This window comes from Lissotriton vulgaris, chromosome 1_1, assembly GCF_964263255.1.
Source record: "Lissotriton vulgaris chromosome 1_1, aLisVul1.2, whole genome shotgun sequence".
In the NCBI taxonomy this organism is placed as follows: domain Eukaryota; kingdom Metazoa; phylum Chordata; class Amphibia; order Caudata; family Salamandridae; genus Lissotriton; species Lissotriton vulgaris.
Genome location: NC_141685.1, coordinates 268576292 through 268596174, shown reverse-complemented (window position 1 = coordinate 268596174; position 19883 = coordinate 268576292). Strand labels below are relative to the sequence as shown.

The window sequence follows — 19883 nt, the reverse complement described above, 5'->3', positions numbered from 1 at the left end:
TCGACAGAAGAACCCAGAGAGACCACCTCCCACAGTTGCGATCCGCGGCCACTGAAGTCATTTGTGGCGTTCCGCAAGGATCCTCACTCAGCCCACCCTCTTCAACGTCTACATGAGCCCTCTCGCAGCCATCGCACGCCAACACAACCTTAACATCATCTCCTACGCCGACGACACCCAACTGATCCTCTCCCTCACCAACAACCCCGCCTCCGCCAGAGCCAGCCTCCAGGAAGGAATGAAAGACGTCGCGGAATGGATGAAGCTCAGCCGTTTGAAACTGAACTCAGGCAAGACGGAAGTCCTCATCGTGGGACCATTCCCTTCTGCCTAGGACGACTCCTGGTGGGGTCCCTGCCCTGGGTACCGCACCCAAGCCAACGGACCATGCACGCAACCTGGGCTTCATCCTGGACTCTTCCCTCACGATGACCAAGCAAGTCAACGCCGTCTCGTCATCCTGCTTCAACACCTTGCGCATGCTGCGAAAGATCTTCCAGTGAATCCTCACCGAAACCAGGAAGACACTCACCCAGGCCCTCGTCACCAGCCGCCTGGACTACGGGAACACCCTCTACGCCGGTACCACAACCAAACTCCAGAAAAGACTCCAGCGCATACAGAACGCTTCTGCACGACTCATCCTGGACATTCCCCGTCGCAGCCACATCTCGGCCCATCTGAAAGACCTGCACTGGCTCCCCGTCAGCAAGATGATCACGTTCAGGCTCCTCACCCACGCACACAAGGCTCTCCACGACATGGGCCCAAAATACCTCAACAGTCGCCTCACGTTCTACACGCCCACCCGCCAGCTCCGATCCGCCATCCTCGCCCTCGCCTCCATCCCACGAATTCGCAAGTCCACCGCCGGAGGAAGATACTTCTCCTACCTGGCGGCCAAGACATGGAAATCCCTCCCCACCCTCCTACGGCTGACCCAGGACCATCTCTCCTTCAGGAAACAACTCAAGACCTTGCTGTTCGAGCAGTAGCGACTCCACCCCCCCCCCGCACCCCCTACACCCTGGCACCTTATGCCCCTAGCGGGTGAGTAGTGCGCTTTACAAATTTTGCTGATTGATTGATTGATTTGTATGTCCATGGGACCACTACCTATTCTTAAAAAATGAAACTTAAATGTTTCCATTAAGGAAAGCAGACTGCATTTTAGAAAAACGTTTGCTTTATTTAAAAGCAATAACAGACATGGTGGTCTGCTGACCCTAGCAGGCCACTATCCCTGTGATAGCAGCAAATTCTAGTGGATCGCAAATTGAGACCTACCTCATTCACATGCATGCGGTAGGTCTACTTGCAATCCCTTGGGAATCGCTAATGAAACTCAAGAGTTTCAAGCATTAGAAATAGCAATTCCCTAATTGTGATTCGCAGGAAATCGAAATTAGGAAATGTCTATTCCTAATAGTCCTACACCTGGCTCCAGTCTGTCCTCGACTTCGTGAAATCTTGCAATGCTCACCCTTGTGGTAGTATGTAAGAATTGCAGTGTGTCAGTCCATGAGTATCACTCAGTGCAGGCGGGAGACATCACAACCTCTAGACTCCTTAGTCACTTATGTCACAGAATGGATCACGGTCACATGGACAGCTCTCGCATACCCATATTAATGTGAGAAGTGGGTTGATAGCGGTCTGCAGCATGTGTGCATGCACTCACCAGTTGAGTACCAGGGTTGTAGAGTGCAGTTGGAGTGCCACCAGTGAGTAGTGAGGGTGGGCAGGAATACCAGCATCAGTCATTGGCCAAGGGTTTGCCACGCAAACACGGTGACTACCTTGTCACCATTGAGATTTTGATAAGAGCGCATGTGAGCAGGCTTAGAAGGCCTGACTCTGGAACAACGCACACACGGATATAGAGTGTAACTCAACTTGCTATGCAAGTGCATAAAGAGTCTCCTTCTGCCTGTAGCATTAATAAAGCTAATGCCATTTGGTGTAACTATTGTGAACGCTGAGGAAGATTTACTAACTGTTATGCAATACAGTTGAGTGAAAGAGAGTGAGCAAAGCAGCATCATATCTAGTAAGCTATGGTGCTGTTTTCCTCTCTTCCTGTGCTGGTGCACTTTATGCTGCCATGCGCCAATGTACACGCCCTTGTACCAGAGAGCAAGGGTGCACGTGTTCTGTCAAGCATAAGTTTTGCAGTGGAAGACACATGCTTGTCACAAAGTGTTGGTAAATCTGAGCTATTGTGTACAACGTAAAACAAGTGCATCACACTTCTGACAGCGTCATGAATGTGACACTACTCAGTCAAGGTATTCTTGGGTCCAGATATTTTAGTAACAATGCTCACCAGTTTGTCTTTACTTTTGTGACACAAACCCAGTGCAAAGTGTTGTTGGGTTTACTTTCCAACACAAATCATAATTTGCATTGGAAAGTTGCCTAAAGTAAAGCAAGAAAATAGTGCTAGATCTTAGTAGTTATGGCGCTGTTCTCTCTCTTTTACGCAATGCAGCAAAGCACTTTGTGCACTGCTTTGCATAGAAACTTAGTAAATTTGCATCCAAGTTCGACGACTTCATGCACATACACCCCCTTTAACTTCATGTTACATATAGCCCTGTTTCCTAACAGTATTTCCTTCTGCGGGAGCTCATTTGTGTACTTCGTTTTCTTTTGTGCCAGACCTGCCTCTCAATAGTCCCTGTTGATGCTAAAGGCAGGGCGAGGAGCATCCCTGCCGCGCGCTCCTGTGCCTTCTGGCTGGTCCGGGACAGTCCTACGTCCGTTTCCATGACCAGGAAGTTCTGGCAGTTGGAGCGCACTCAACGAGTAGAGTTACCGGTCGCTCGAGGCAGCGCCGTGGTCTCTGCAGACACCGCGGACTGGCGAAGGGGCCGGGGGCGCAGGGCGGTGCCGGCAGACACACAGACCGACCTGGCTTGCCATCGCCCCTGCGGCAGCGGTGGGACGGCTGACCCGGGTACTCCCAGGACTGCAGGGATCCGGGAGGGCCCCCAGTGCACTGACGGAGTCTGACCACAGGCCCCCAGACCTGCCTGCATCAGGGACTGACACGCAGCCATCGGCCCCGGAGCCACACCCTTAGTGCTGCAGTCCAAGGCGCCTCGAAGCCTCGCCCGGGAAGGACCCTAGCGCTTCCTGATGGTGGAGCAGGACTCCCCGCACCTGCTGCTGGGCAGGATCCGCTTCCTCCTGGACTGCATCGCCTGCTTCCGAGGGGGGCAGCCCCTGCCCGAGGCTCTGTGCTATGTGCCCTCCGAGGTCCAGTACAAGATCTGCAAGGACTCCTCCTCGCCCTCCTCTTCCTCGGCGAGCAGGGGCACCTTCCTGCCGGTCTATGCTTCCCCATCCGACGGCAAGCAGAGCCAGAAGAAGCTGTCCCGGGGAAGCATCGAGGTGAAGAGAGGCGGGTGCATCCGGGCCACTGGGGATGAATACTGCAACAGCTATGGGCTCTGGGTCAAGCTGAACCAGGTACACCTCAGATTACTGTCAGATCCTAAGGCCTCCTCTTCACAGTTAGTGGGTGAAGGTGGTGTGTGTGGTGAGTCGTGGAAACACACCAGGGTGCGCTGCCAATGTAGACTTGTTTACCAAAGGTGCCAGATTGTAAACCTAGGGCTTTAAGTGGGACAGGTCCCTCTGGGTCTCAGCCAGTGTCGGATTGGGATCACAATTTGGCCCGGGCACTGACGAAAAAAGTGGCCCACATTTGCGGGGCGTGCCCTTTCATGAAACACACAAGGAATAAGTGAGAGGATATTGTTCTTGTGAAGGACACAGGGCCAAGATGACAATGCCTACAAGCTGAACACCTGAAAAACAGCCAGACCCCTTTCTATTACCAAATTATTCCCAGCCCTCCAGCGCAGGAGCATCTGAAAAACAGCCAGACCCCTTTCTCTTAAAAAATTATCCCCCTGCCCTCCAGCGCAGGAGCATCTGAAAGCAGCAAATACCCTTTCTATTACAAAATTATTCCTCAGCCCTCCAGCGCAGGAACACCTGAAAAACAGCGAGACCCATTTCTCTTAAAAAATTATCCCCCTGCCCTCCAGCGCAGGAGCATCTGAAAGCAGCAAGGACCCTTTCTATTACAAAATTATTCCTCAGCCCTCCAGCGCAGGAACACCTGAAAAACAGCGAGACCCATTTCTCTTAAAAAATTATCCCCCTGCCCTCCAGCGCAGGAGCATCTGAAAGCAGCAAGGACCCTTTCTGTTACAAAATTATTCCTCAGCCCTCCAGAGCAGGAGCACCTGAAAAACAGCGAGGCCAATTTCTCTTAAAAAATTATTCCCCAGCCCTCCAGTGCAGAACACCTGAAAACAGAGAGGCGCCTTTCTCTTAAAAAATGATTCCCTAGCCCTCCAGCGCAGGAGCACCTGAAAACAGCGAGGCCCCTTTCGCTTAAAAAATTATTCGCCAGCCCTCCAGCGCAGGCGCACCTGAAAAACAGTGAGGCCCCAACTATTTGTAAATTACTCAGCCCTCCCCAGCCCTTCACTGCCTCAGGGCAATGGTGTGTCAGGAGAGGGGCTAAAACAAAAACACAGCTTCTGGGCCATCCATTTGGGTGAGGGGGAGGCTAAGGTAATGATGGTGCGAGTTCCCCACATCACCTGGCCCCCATAGTGAGACCCATTCTTCCTGCCCACTAGGCCCTGAATGAGAAGGGCTGTGGGCGAGGTGTTATTGTAAACACTGTTTCTGGGCTGCGTGGGGCCAAGGTGGAAATGGCTCATAGGCATGAGCAACACCTGGCCCCCTGGGAGGCTGATACTGGCACACAATCACCCCTCCCCAGCCCAACATCAGCATGATTGCTTGGCTGGGCAGGGGGTCAAGGAGAGGTCACAGCTGATAATCGCTGAACGGCCAGGCGCACAGCGAAGCTCCTTTCCTCTCCCTGTCAGTGCTCTCTGTGGACTGGTAAAGGGGTGAAAACCGACCCACTGAGACACCGGCCCGTGCCCGCAGTGCCAATCCGTCCCTGGTCTCAGCCCTGGTAATAATGAAAAGCTAACAATGACACAGCTCCTACAGGCTCTAATATAATGTTCTTAACGCAACAATCAAAAAACACTGATCGATTTCTGAACAGTGAATATAACACATGTTAAGGTAATCTAAGTCAGCGATTTAGTTCTTGTTTATATTCACATGTTTTACTTAATATATTACTCTAGTACCTACTTTGACCTGCGTCTCCGGCCCCTCCAGTTGTTTATAACAGGCCACAATTGAGATCTCTGCAGTTGAGGCTGAAGGCAGTGTGAGTTTCTCACAGTGACTCTCAGTCAGTTAAAAAGATTTTCAAGAATTCATGTTCATCCAATCCTTGGCCTCTCTGCAGATCGCACAGTGCAATGGTCACATATTGCAGTGAAATCGTGATTCAATACAAATGTATGTGAAGGAGATAAACAGTGTTTAAAATATTGACAAGGTGTACAAGTGAATGGGTGCCTTGTGTGTTGGGGTAGTGAAGTGAAGGAGATGCGAGTAAGTACACACAAGGGAGAGTGAAAAGTGCTGAAGAAGAAAGATGAGGTGCGAGATATGCAGAGGAAGGATTTCAGGAAGATGTGAAGAGAAAAAGTGCAGGAGTGTCTAACACAGAGTTCAGAGGAATGTGGTTTGAAGGCAAGTGATCCACTACACCTTCCATAGACCACAGAAATGCGTAATTCACAGTCTCATAATTTCATATTTGAAGCATTTCCAATATTACAAGAAAAACATTGTTTTTGCTCATTTATCTTAAACATTTAACAATCATTTACAAAGTCAATAGTGCTGGCTTGTTTTAGATGGATCTCAGTTTTTGTGTTGTATATCTAGATGCAATAACAGAAAGCTCAGAGAAGCAGGGAAATATCAGTCGACCAGCACAGTATGGGTCAAGCAGGACACTATAAGAAGCGCAGATGTTTACTTTGCATATTAAGCCACACCCTTAATTACATAGGCCACACCTTTTTTATACCCCCCCACCCCCAAGTCCACTTAGAGCCCTGTGGGGCTGGCTGCCTTCGGATCCGCTTACCAGGTACGTGGTGGGTCACGCCAAGCAGGACAGATTCTGTGACACCCACAACATATGCAACACTAGCAAAAGCAGTGTACACTTTGCCCTTGCGCAGAGCAAGTACAACACAGCAAGAACAGTGTACATACGAGTTACACAGACTATGTACAACATGAGCAACATCAGTGTACATATACCGGTTACACAGACCATGTACAACCTAAGCAATATCGGTGCAGATGTACCGGTTACACAGACCATGTACAACATGAGCAACAGCAGGTACATGTCCAAGAGCTTTGCACACATCCATGTTACAAAGAGCAGGTACAACATGTCCAACAGCTGTGCATGCATCCTTTACACCGAGCAGGCGCATTGTGCACACATCCCTATTTCTATATTAAGCAGACCATGTCCAACAGCTGTGCCTACATCCTTGTTACATGGAACAAGTACAAAGTGTGCAACAGCTGTGCACACATCACTGTTACACAACATGTCCAGCAACAGTGCATTCAATAGCTGTGCCCACATTCCCTGTTACACGGAGCAGGTACAACATGCCCAGCAGCAGTGCACACAACATCTGTTCACACAAACCTGTTACACAGAACAGGAACGGGTCCAGCAGCTGTGCACACATCCTTGTCACACCTGGAAGGAATAATGTGTTCAACAGCTGTGCGCACATCTCTGTTACTGCAGCAGGAACAACATGTCCATCGGTGTGCACACATCTGTTACACACAGAGGGAACAACATGTCAAGCAGCTGTGCACACAACAGCTGTGCATACATCCCTGTTACAAAGAGCAGGTACAACGTGCCGAACAGCTGTGCATACATACATTACAGAGCAGGCACAACGTGTCCAACAGCTGTGTGCCCATCCCTGTTACTACACAGGCGCAACATGTCCAACAGCTGTGCACACATTCCTGTTACACGCAGCAGGAACAACATGTCCAAGAGCAGTGCACGCATCCATGTTACACAGCTCAGTTACAATGTGTACAACAGGTGTGCACACATTCATGTTACACAGAGCAGCTATAATGTGTCCAACAGCTGTGCACACATTCATGTTGCACAGAGCAGCTATAACTTGTCCAACAGCTGTGCACACATCCATGTTACACACAGCAGTTAGAACGTGTACAACAGCTTTGCACACATCCATGTGACGCAGAGCGGTTAGAGCGTGTCCAACAGCTTTGCCACAGCCATTTTACACTGAACGGGCATAAAGTGTCCAACAGCTGTGCATACATCCATGTTACACAGAACAGTTAGAATGTGTCCCAACAGCTTTGCACACATCCATGATGTTACACAGAGCAGTTACAACGTGTCCAAAAACTGTGCACACATCCATTTTACACCGAGCAGGCACAAAGTGCCCAATGGCTGTGCATACATTCATGTTACACAGAGCAGTTTACAACGCCTCCAACAACTGGGCACACATCCAGTTTACACAGAGCAGGCACAAAGTGTACAACAGCTGTGCATACATCTGTGTTACACAAAGCAGTCACAATGCGTTTAATAGCTGTGTATAAATCTGTGTTACACATTGCAGACACAACTTGTCCAACAGCATTGCTGTTTACTTGCACATCCCATAGATTCGCAGAGCAGGCACAGAAAGACCCACAGAGGCATAAGAATCTGTCACCCATAACTTGTGCAGCTAAAGTCACATCTATCAGGACCGCTTCCTCCGCAATAACATAAGGACCTGCACTGTGACACAGTGCACACTTCTTGACGGGGGTGAATGTATGATTTATTCAGCATTCCGGCCATCATTTGTTTGCGTAGCACTTTTTACCCTAAGATGACAGGTATGCCCAAACGTGGGTCTCTTGCTCACTGTGCCACTATATTCAAGCTAGCCTGGCTGATGAGGGATAATACCCCGAAACCGGTCCCAGGATGCTTGTTTCCGTCCATGGAAGACCTGGCTTGAAGTTCGGGTTGAACTGTTCCCTCGAGAAGCAAGGTCAAGACTGATTTGCCAGGGGTGTCGTTTGGACGGCAATGTGGAGAGTTGCCTGAGTCCAGAGCTCTGCTACACCCCAGGATAAGAAGCGAGTCAAAGCGTGTTTCCAGCACGCTTAAAGGAAAACGAACTAGCGCAGAAAGAATCGGAACACCCAGCGAACAGAAGGGCCTATTCTACAGGAATCATGTGAGCAGCTGTGACACCGAAAAGCGAGGTACCAGAAGCGGGAGCCCAGGAGTAAATGGGAGACCCAAAATGGCACATATGATCTGAGTGACCCGCTCAAGAGACGAGACGGAGGCATCGGAGATAAAGGAGAGGATCCACAGTCTGCGAGTTTAGTGCAAAACACCCCACCTCTCCCGACACCAGCACCATCTGACCGAGAAAGACCCACAGAATCTCCCTCACCCCGGACAAAGCGTCGCGGGAAAAACAAAACTGAAAGCGCAGAAGGGGGCGGCCATCTTGAGAGGGGTGCGGTGCGGAGCAGGGAAAGCCGCAAAGCCAAAAGACGAACGAGAGCTGCGAGACCAGGAGGGTGAAGCAAGAGGAAGAAGGGTGGGCCACACTAGCGTTGACCCACAAATAAAAGAGCAGAACTAAGCTGTAAAGAAGGAGCTACAAGACTCCGGACATGAACTCACCCTCAAAATGGCGCCTAGTAGCTGAGAGCTTCGCACTAAACACAGCAGAGCGGGAGTGCACGGGAGAGGGAAGGCGATCTGGAGGGCCCTGAAAAACCACGTAACCGGCCTAGAACGCCCTGAAAGTCGCGGTCACCCGGAGGTACCGGGAAAACAAGCAACCCCCTCAAAGCGACGAAACAAAATGGGCAAAAACGATAACGAAACTAAAAGAGAGATACAGGGGGCCGCCATCTTGGAGTCACACCCTGGCAGGGGACACCTCGAACGGGAAACAAAACAAGACCCTGCGCGCTCTTGAGTGCCAAATAGCGGCAAAGAAAAAGAACAACTCGAGCAGCAACATCTGCCGAAAAAAGAAAAAAAAAAGACATTAACCCCTTAAGTGCTGCGTCGGTGCGTTGGCCGACGGCAGCACTACCTCCCCAGTGCTGCGCACGACCATTGGACGTCCATTCAGCACTAGTTCCAATGGACAGCGCAGCACTGGGGAGGAATGCTTACTAGCATCTATGAGGTTAGAAGGGGGAATCAACCATGGAGGAGAGAGGAGAAATCAACGTGTACCGCCAACAAAAACGGCCAAAGAAGGTAACGGCCCACACACAAAGAGAGCGCAACTAGGTGGACCGGCGGGGAAAAATGCTGAAAAATATACAGAGCGACAACGGCAACAGCGAATTCGAACAGAGAATCCAACGGAGACCCCCCCCCAGTGGGCCTCAGAAACTGACATAGACAAAGAGACAGCGCCACAAAAGGGTAAACGCCACCCAAGAAGAGGTCCTGAAGGAGGGGGGCCGAGAGGACAGTGCCCGCCAATTCCCGCACATTTGGGGCCAGCGGGGGCTACCTGCAGCAACACCACACCAAGCGACTTCTCATCGACACACAGAACAAACAACCGCCAAAACTGCCACAAACCCAACAGGGCTACTAATAGAGAAGTCATACCCACATAGTTAATGAAGTCCAGTCACGGCGGACAACACGGGCCACAGGGGCCCATTACACAAGAAAACAAACGCACCAGGAGCCTCAGGGCCAAAACAGAGGGCCAAGCAGGAAACATTGAAACCAAAACCCAAAAGCAAGTTACACAAGTGCAGCGGCAGCGAGCCACAGGGCGAACTTCCACAGGAGCACGCAAACCAGCCAGTACCACAGAGCAGCAGCAAGAGATTCGAACTGCTCCAAGCAAAGAGAGGGCTAACAATCATGACTGATAATGATGGGGAAAATCTCTCAACTACAAATAAAAACCAAACCTGAAGGACATACGGAGTCTCCCATCAAACAGAAGACTGATATCAGCAGCACACTAGAAAGACTGGCTGAAGTCCACGACCTAGCCAAAACAACAACAAAAAAACACAGACGCAGTCCAACTTGAACTGGCTGCTGTCAGAGCAGACATCCATGTAGCAAACAATAGGCTATCAGTGGTTGAGCAGCGAGTCAGCGATATAGAAGTCGGGAACCAGCACACAATCAAAGCGATCGGCACCCTAGTGAAGGCAACCACAGACCTCCAAAAACAAGCAGCGGAGTTCGAGGACTGCAGCAGAAAAGGAAATTTAAGGATTCTTTGGAATACCAGAAGAGGAGGAGGATAAAGCAAGCTCATTTATGTCACTCATACAGAAACTCATACCCAAGCTCACAAATCTCAAATTCAAGAACCCCTTCGAGCTTGACAAGGCCTACAGAGTCCCGGCCTTCAGACTAACAAACAGATCGGGCCCGATACCGATAATATGCAAACCACTACGCTCACACCACACGGACACCATTTTTGGAGTAGCTCGGAAAAACCCACATCTACAATGGAACGGTCACAAAATAATCCTCACACAAGATTACTCGAAAGCTACAGCAGACATAAGAAAAGGATTTCTTGCCCAGAGAGACAAACTAAGGAAAGAAAATATCACGTTCGCCTTCGCTGGCCCCACTAAATTCAGGGTAAACAACAAAGGAATGTCGCATATCTTTTGAAGATCTAGCGGAACTTTCAGGATACCTGCTAGGACCAGGCCATCAGGAAATGGAGACGACAATGACTTTGTCGAGCAAGAGGAGCGCCTCTCCGGATCTAACGACGGACTAGGCAGGACCTACAAGGTGTAATTCAAAAGCAACTCAGGACTAGCCTAAAAGCCCATTGTGGTGTACATGTGACCTGTAGGGAAGTAAACGTAAGGAACAACACAAATACCTCAAGACAACATAGAGAAAAAATAACTAACTCATGAACACACCAAAGCTAAACTGCCAGTAACAACAAAGACTACCTCAGGAAAAGACCATTGAAGAAACGGACTTGAACTGGCACGTCAAAGATTATAAAACTTGTCTACAGAGCCCAAACGTGCGGCCCATACAGGAGGAGCAACCGAGCCGTGCACAGTGGAGAAGAGCCCGGCTCGATTAGAAATAAGACTTACTATATCCTTTATTTTTACACTTAAATAGAGCGGCTAATTAGATAAACTTGTCCATAAATGTCTGAAGCTTAGACTCAGTAAGGTAGAACCATAATAGTGAACTAGTATATCCCGGGATAGGGGCGGGCGGGAGGGATCTTGCAGTCGCACATCTACAGCACAATGTTTTTTCTCAGGGTGGGAGGGTAGGGAGGGGGCGAGGCAGGGGGGTGTCGTCTTGTCTGTCTTGTCTATCCTGTATGTCTATTATTTCTCGTCTACGTATATGCCCACACCAAACTTTCTGATAGACCTTCCTGTACGATTATGCCACTACAACCAGTCACCCTGGCGCATGCAGCTTTGCCAAAGGTGCCCATACGCTGTAGCCACCACACCAACGTAGAGCCCATGAAAGGAAAAAACAAAGGAAATTGGGGGGGAGAATAGCGAGACCCACACTCTGTAAGCCATGACACAGAATTACAACTCAGCCCTGCATGCAGACCTTAAGATAGTCTCCCTCAACGTATAGGGTCTAAACCACCCGGTTATGAGAAAGAAGGTACTCGACTAAAGGAGATGTCATTCTCTTACCCGAAACCAAACTCTCCAGGGAGGACGTGACTAAGCTTAGGGCGAGATGGATAGGACAGGTAGCCTGCTCTCCAGCAGTCAGCAAGAATTGTGGGGTCATCACACTGATAAATAGAAAATCTAAGATAACCATTGAAAACGAACAGCATGACGAGGAAGGGAGACTATTAATAACTCAGTTGAAGAGAGGCGCCAAAACCATACTAGTAGCAAACATATATGCACCAAATACAGACGACACATCATACTGGGAGGGGATATCGAAGAAATTGGAGGCAAGCTACTCGAATGACATGACTATACACCCTAGACAGACAATCGATGTCCAGGTCCGGCCCCCCGCCTCGCACAACACTCTAAAGAACATATGCAACAGATTTAACCTGAAAGATCCTTGGCGTTTCCAACACCAGGGTTTATACTTTCTACTCCAACCCACACAACTCCTACAGTAGAATAGACTACATCCTCATCTCAGGCTCGCACACACACTTGACAGAACACAGGGAAATCGCAGCAAGAACAATCTCCGACCACTCATGCATCAGTCTACAACTAGCAGGTCGACACAATGAACACACCACCCGCAGATGGCGGATTAACAACATAGTCATGGCAAAGCAGGAGGACAAAACCAGAATTGAGCAAACCATCAGGGACTACATCAAAGACAACGACACACCAGACATAAGTCCCAAAAGCCTGTGGGATGCGCTTAATGCGACGATTAAAGGAGCGCTAATTGAGATCAAAGTCAGACGAGATAGAGAAGCAAAAGCACAGCTAGACCAACTGGAAAGACATAAAACAACTAGAAACCTGACATATCGGGGACACTAAGAACACAGGTACGCTTGTAGAGCTCATAGGGAAAAAGTACGAATTCATCAGAATTCTTAGTGAACGGGCAGGCCTATGGATAAAAAAAATACAAACAAATTAACCTCTGCGAGGTGAGCATGGCAGGGAAAATCCTAGCGTCATATCTTAAGCACAAGCAAAGACAACACTGCATCTCAGCAATCACAGACGCAAGCAACATCGCACACACCCAACATAAGGACATCCTACACACGTTCATAGAATTCTACCAAGAGCTCTATAAAAGAGAAGGTACTCTTGACCAGGCCGGCTGCAGGGCCTACTTAGACAGACTTAACTTGCCAAGATATCAAACGAGGAAGCCAGGTTACTAGGTCAAGACATAAAAGCCAAGGGGATTACAATAGCTATCAGGTCCCTGAAGGACAACAAAGCCCCAGGTCCAGATGGCTACACAGCCCCTTTCTTTAAAACCTTCTAAAATCAGCTCCTCCCGGTCATAAAAAAAGTCTTCAACCACTGCGGAAGGAAGGGGGAGGTAACAGAATCTATGAGACAAGCAAACAGAATTGTCATACCCAAGGAAGGCAAAGACACACTGCGGCCCCAAAAAACTACCGCCCCATTTCACTTATCAACATAGACTGCAAAATATATGCTAAAATCCTAGCCACAAGATTAAACAACGTGCTCCCACAGCTGATTGGAAATACACAGGCAGGCTATCTGAAAACACGTATGTTTCATGACAACATTAGACTCCTTTGCTATGTCATAGAACACTCCTCCAAATCAGACAACCCGGCGGTAGCAATCAAGCTAGATGCAGAAAAGGCCTTCGACAGAGTGTCCTGGCAATTCCTAGAACAGAGCATGCAAGCATACAACCTGGGAGAAAGCTTCACGAGGAAAGTAACGGCACTATATAAAAGCCCCCAGGCACAGATAACTATTAACGGGTCAACATCAAACCAATTCAGCCTATAGCGGGGAACGAGGCATGGCTGCCCCCTATCCCCGGCGCTGTTCCTACTAGCACTTGAACCCCTGATTAAAGACATCTTAGCAAACAGAGATTTGGTGGGAGTAACCATCAACAAGACCACAGCCAAACTTGCAGCCTACGCGGACAACATACTCATAATGACAGAGGACCCAGATCATTCTATAACAGCACTCATGGATACCATAGAGAGTTACTCTAACCACTCCGGAACAAATCGGAATGTATGCCACTTAACATACACACAACCAGAGAGGTATTAGGCGACTCAGGGTTAGCCTGGCAACCAGGGTTTGTTAAATACCTAGGGATCCAATTTGGTAGGAACCTGAAGACCACTCTCGATCAGAATGAGAAAGTAACCCTAGAAAAGATCAAAGGGCTCCTGGAAACCTGGGCGCCCAAGTTCATCACCTGGTCGGGGAGAATAGACACCATAAAGATGAAGATCACTCCAGTAGTAAACTACCTAGCAGGAATGCTTCCTCTCACTCTCACAGACTAATTCCACAGGAAGGTAGACCAAATGATAAACAAATTCACATGGTGAGACAAAAAACCATAGAATAAGCCTCCCACAACTAAGACTAGAGAAGAGGCTAGGAGGACTAAACGTGGCGGACCTCAAGACATTCAAGAAGGCTCTTATAGCTAGACACGGAATGTACTGGATTCTACCAAACCAGAAATACACCCCAACCTGGCTCTCTATCGAGAAGGCCATTCTAAACACCACTGACCCTTTGGCTCTCCTCACCGCTAACAAGCAGGCACAAAAGAATAACCCGAATTTTAAAACCACTAGACACGCGCTTCTCAAGGTAGACCAGAAACTCGAACACAGTATTAAAAACTCGCACTGGGAAACCCTCTGGGCAAACCCCAAGATTAAATACAGAGGGAAACCCTTGGTCATTGAGTCATGGAAAAGACTAGGGGCAGCCACACACCTTCAACAGCCTAAAAACACGACATAACCTCCCAGACATAGAACTATACAACTTCCTCGCAATTAAAACAGCCTTAACAAAATCAAAAATTACCAAACATAAACCTTCGATCTTTCAGTATTTGGAGAACCTAAACAAAGTGGGACACAAGGTGTCCCACTTATACAAGCTTCTCCACCCTGGTTCCTCCAAACTTAAAGCTAAAAATACAAGTTATTGGGAAACGCAGCTAGGCTCTACACTTACAGAGCAAGAGATACACACCCTTTGGGCGGCCCCATCAAAAAATATGATCTCCCCAGTGTTAGCGCAGACGAAATTCTGGTTACTACACCAAGCATACTGGACACCAGCGCGCTTAGCGTCGATAGGACTTAGAGATAACGACTGCTGTTGGAACTTCGGCTCGGAAGAAGGAGATCTCGCACACCTTATATTACAATGCATTAAGGTTAAAAATTTCTGGGAAAAGGTGTTCGAATTCATTAATAAGGCCCTAGGCTGCACTCTAAAAGAAGAATTTGTCACAATCACCACAGCACACATTACGGCGGACATAGCCACACAACAAGACAGAAACCTCCTGGACTTCCTCCTAATGACAGCAGTCAAAACAGTGCTAGCCAAATGGAACGATACCACCGAAGCTACATTCAATGGGTGGCTGAATTGGGTGACATATCTAAGGGGGGGCCGACAGCACAGCACTAAGAAACACACCATTGAAGAACCCCAACAGAGGGATGTGGTCAACACTAGACAAATTCCTAGACCCATACGAACCCCCATGAACAATGTAAAATATGCTATACCTGCAAGAATGTACTCACACTAGAGATCGGCTAAGCTGAGGGGTGTGGGAACATGACGGGGTGACGAGGTAGTAGTGGTCTCAAACTCCCTCGCGAGGCTGGCGGTCAGCCACAAAATAACTGCCAAAGACCTTTATGTTTTGTGTTATGCTATATGTACCTTTTAGATACGAGACCAACCGCAAATACCTACATGTTCTATGTTATATGTGTACAAGTCAGAAGGGCAGATAAGCGCAGTCAGATAGGCCCAATCGTTCACCCCACTAATACATGTAGCCAATATTGTAACACGAGTTCCCTGATGGGACCACCCGCGAAATGTGTTGTTTGTTATATGTCATGTCATATATTGTAATGTGAAAATACCAATAAAAACATTTTTTTTTTTAAATGATTTGCCCTAAACTGGGGTGGCATGGTGAGCAAAAGAACTATGGCTTTAACCCAGATCTCTTGACTGGGGATAAATGCATGATTTATTCAGAATTCCGTCCATCATTTTGTTTGCGTAGAACTTCAGAGACACTATCAGTTCAAGCTTTAGTCACTCCCAGAACAGATACACAATGACCCGTAGGACAAGGTTCTCTCACAGTTAACATTTACAGTAGGAGTAACCCAGTCAAAAGTCATTCACGCACACAGGGCGAACTGACTTTTAACCTTCCTTAGATAATGCTGTAGTTAGTTTTGGGTCCAGTGCTCAGATAGTTTAGAGCAGCTTCACTACATATGTTGGTTAGCATTACTAAAGATACATATATTTATAAAACCCCAATGTGTAGGACACCTTCTGTACTGCAGCTCTTCCCCATCCCCCATGTAAACAAATGTTGGACAGTCACCAGCACTACATATTAAGGACCCTATTCACAAAGGTAAACTTACACTGGTAGATTTACTCTTGCACTTCAGTGTAAATCTACTCTTTTTTGCTATCCACCAATTTCCAAATGTAGATTTGCACAAAGTGAGGCTTACATGTCTCCACATCCTAAAATCAGGGCGTGGCAACATCTAAGATTTAATTTATGAGTGTAACGCCAATACTTGCAAATTTCACATGTAGGCGGACATCACCACCACTGGGGAGGAGATATCCACCAACAGGGCGGAGATTTCTCTATGGTAGAGTATAGGGAAACGTTATAAAGTATGTTAGTTAAAAAAGAAAAACTATTTCAGTGTATAATAATATTTTTTTTAATTAATTTAACATGATTAATATTAACCTAGAACTTATCAAAATAAACGATACTGAACATTAACTTGTCAATGCTTACCAAATGTTTAGATAATTAAAACATATTAATTTAGTTAGAAATATTATTTTGTAAACACATTTTTGAAAATCCCACTCACTATTTTAATATTTACTAATATTTAGTAAATAAATATAGAAATGATGTCAAACAATATATACATAGTAGCAGGGCAAAAAACGGTACAGCACATCTCATCTTCAATTTTGTAATGGTGACACAGTTCTCATCAATAACACCGATACAATAAGGGTCCCAGGGTATATTTATAGACCTCGCATGAATACAGCCCCCAACAAAGTATTACTATAACAACGAGTGTCCATGGGTCTCATATCTATGAAATATTCAAACTGTGTGTGACTTCAAAAATAACTGATGCTAATGTAAAAAGAGATCTCAAGTATGAAAGCTACCCATCAGTTGCTGTCCAGTACCGCCCTTGTCATCATCTGGGTCTCCTCACACCAAGGAGATAAAAGTGAGGTCTAAGGTGTTACAAACATAGTGATGCAAGGATGTAGTATGCGGTATCGACAGGCAGTTAGTATTGACTGATTTGCAGTGCGTGAAAAAAAAAATATGAATGATATAAAATTGGAGAGGTTAGAGGCAAAACAACAACTCTCACACTTCCAATAGATAAAAACCGTGCAGAAAAATGGGAAGCAGTTTAAACATATAGCTGCTACCTTATTATGAGGGTCAACATGTTTCAGCAGAAAATGGACGTGATAGTCCACTGCTTTCTTCAGGATCTAGTTTTCGCTACTGCAATGTGTGAAACAAATGAAATAAAGAGGTTAATTTATCACCATGTCACCTGCTATTCCGGGACATCTGTTATGTTCCTCCTGTTTTACTGTAGCATATACAAATCAAAACATATTTTAAAGACAGACACAGTGAAAACACACCAAGTATAGTATTAAAAGTAAATACTACGAAATGTTAAACATATCCGTTATTCTCTCTGGGATAAATAACCTGTCAAATTGGTCAACTCTGATCACTGCTTACCTATTGAGCAGGAGTATCACCTCACCTGGCTGCGGCTCAGGTAAGTGAAGCACTGCTCTAGTAAAATAAAATTCAGGGTGATTAAATCCCTGACTTCTCCTCCTCTAAACAGCATTAAGTAAGTATAACAGACGACATCTCTAGATACACATCAGAGTTGTAACAAAGACTCTCCTAAGTCACACTATCCCTCAGTTTAATCGGTATAGCTGTTCCTCATACCAAGTCATCAATAAGGGATGGCAACTGAAACAAGACTCTCTCATAGTACTGTCCACTGCCGTAATGGTCTCTTTTGCCCCATAGTATAGTGCAGTTTCGAAAAAAACGTCTAACCATATTGTGCTTTTGCCCAGCTAAGACTCCAGTTTTAATATTGTATAGTCCCACTTGCAAGGAATTTGTGCCCGGTAACTGTTTTGTCTCCAAACATCAAACTACACACATACATAAAAAATGGGGACGAGAAAAGCGTGCCTCGTACTACTTTAGCAGTAGAAATGGAGTAAAATTCAAGTTAGAAGCATGCCACGGAGCAATCGGTTTAACTAACCTGTCCGTCGGTACTCAGATCCTCCCTCAGAGCCGTCTGGGGAGGTGAATAATCAAACTTATGCGCCATATTTATGATCGTCAAAGCGGCACTCAATCAAGCAGATACCAACCTTGCACAATGGATCACCCGCAGCGCTGACGAGTTAGCATCTCTGAAAAACAACCCTACCAAGTTAAACCTCAAGAAAGCCCCCTGGTTCAATGATGAGCTTAAGAAATCCAAGAAGACATGCTGCATCCTCGAGAAAGCCTGGAAAAGAAACCCATCCACCGAAAACCTAGCCACTTTCAAGAACGCCACCCGTAAACACCATCAACTAATACGCTCCACTAAGAAATCAGCATTCAAAGATCGACTCGACAACAACGCCTACAGCATAAGGAACTGTTCAATATAGTAAAAGAATTCACCAACCCATCAGCCGGCACCAATGACATCACTCCCTCCCAGCAACCCTGCGACTCCCTAGCTTCATTCTTCCACAACAAAATCGCCGACATACACAACAGCTTCACAAAACAACAGGGTGACCAGTCCACCCCACTCACCTCAGAACCTAATCTCCCCCCTAACAACCTTTGTACCTGGAAACCAGTCACCACAGAAGACACCATCCGCCTGATGAACTCCATCCACTCAGGATCGCCAACCGACCCTTGTCCCCACCACATCTTCAACAAAGCAGACTCCATCATCGCTCCCCACCTTCGCGACATCATCAATAGTTCCTTCAACTCCGCCACTTTCCCGGAAAGCTGGAAACACGCCGAACTCAGCGCCCTCCTGAAGAAACCCACAGCAGACCCCAATGAACTTAAAAACTACCGCCCTATCTCGCTCCTCCCATTCCCTGCCAAAGTCATCGAGAAAGCTGTCAACAGTCAACTCGCCGCCTTCCTCAAATCCAACAAATCCCTCGACATATCACAATCCGGATTCCGAGCCAAACACAGCACCGAGACCGCCCTCATTGCAGCAACAGACGACATCCGTAAACTATTGGACAATGGTGAAACAGCTGCCCTCATCCTACTTGACCTCTCCGCAGCCTTCGACACAGTCTGTCATAACACCCTCATACACCGCCTCAGAAACATCGGAATTCAAGGAAAAGCACTGGACTGGATCATCTCATTCCTCGCAGGAAGAACCCAGAGAGTCCGCCTCCCCCCTTTTAGATCAGAAGCCACCAAAGTTAACTGCGGCGTACCACAAGTATCTTCACTCAGTCTCACACTCTTCAACGTACACATGTGCCCCCTCGCATCCATCGTTCGCAAACATAACCTCAACATCATCTCCTACACAGACGACACCCAGCTGATCCTCTCCCTCACCAAAGACTCAAACACCGCCAAAATCAATCTACACGAAGGGATGAAAGAAGTGGCCGAATGGATGGAGACCAGTTGCCTTAAACTGAACTCGGACAAAATGGAAGTCCTCATATTAGGATCATCCCCCTCCGCTTGGGATGACTCATGGTGGCCACCGGCTCTGGGAAACGCCCCCAAACCTACGGACCACGCACGTAACCTGGGCTTCATCCTAGACTCCTCCCTCTCGATGACCAGACAAGTCAATGCCGTCTCATCTCCATGCTTCAACATCCTCCGTATGCTCAGAAAAATCTTCCGATGGATCCCCATCGAAACAAGAAAAACAGTAACCCACGCACTGGTCACTAGCAGACTAGACTGCGGAAACACCCTTTATGCCGGAACCACAGCCAAACTACAGAAA

General features: G+C 47.4%; 1 protein-coding gene and 1 long non-coding RNA gene across 2 annotated transcripts in view; both read left to right on the top strand.

The window, feature by feature from the left end:
- Positions 1-2769: 2769 nt before the first annotated feature.
- LOC147746889 (E3 ubiquitin-protein ligase HECTD3-like) overlaps positions 2770-19883 on the top strand; it is a 523212-nt gene continuing 506098 nt past the window's right edge. The window contains exon 1 of the mRNA XM_086952298.1: positions 2770-3474. Within this exon, the coding sequence (XP_086808424.1) occupies positions 3142-3474 (333 nt within the window). The 5' untranslated portion in view covers positions 2770-3141. The remainder of the gene's footprint in view (positions 3475-19883) is intronic.
- On the top strand, positions 6810-12631 carry LOC147746891 (uncharacterized). Its single transcript, XR_015307497.1, has 3 exons — positions 6810-9074; positions 9212-11218; positions 11326-12631. It is a non-coding gene; the product is annotated as an uncharacterized LOC147746891 (long non-coding RNA).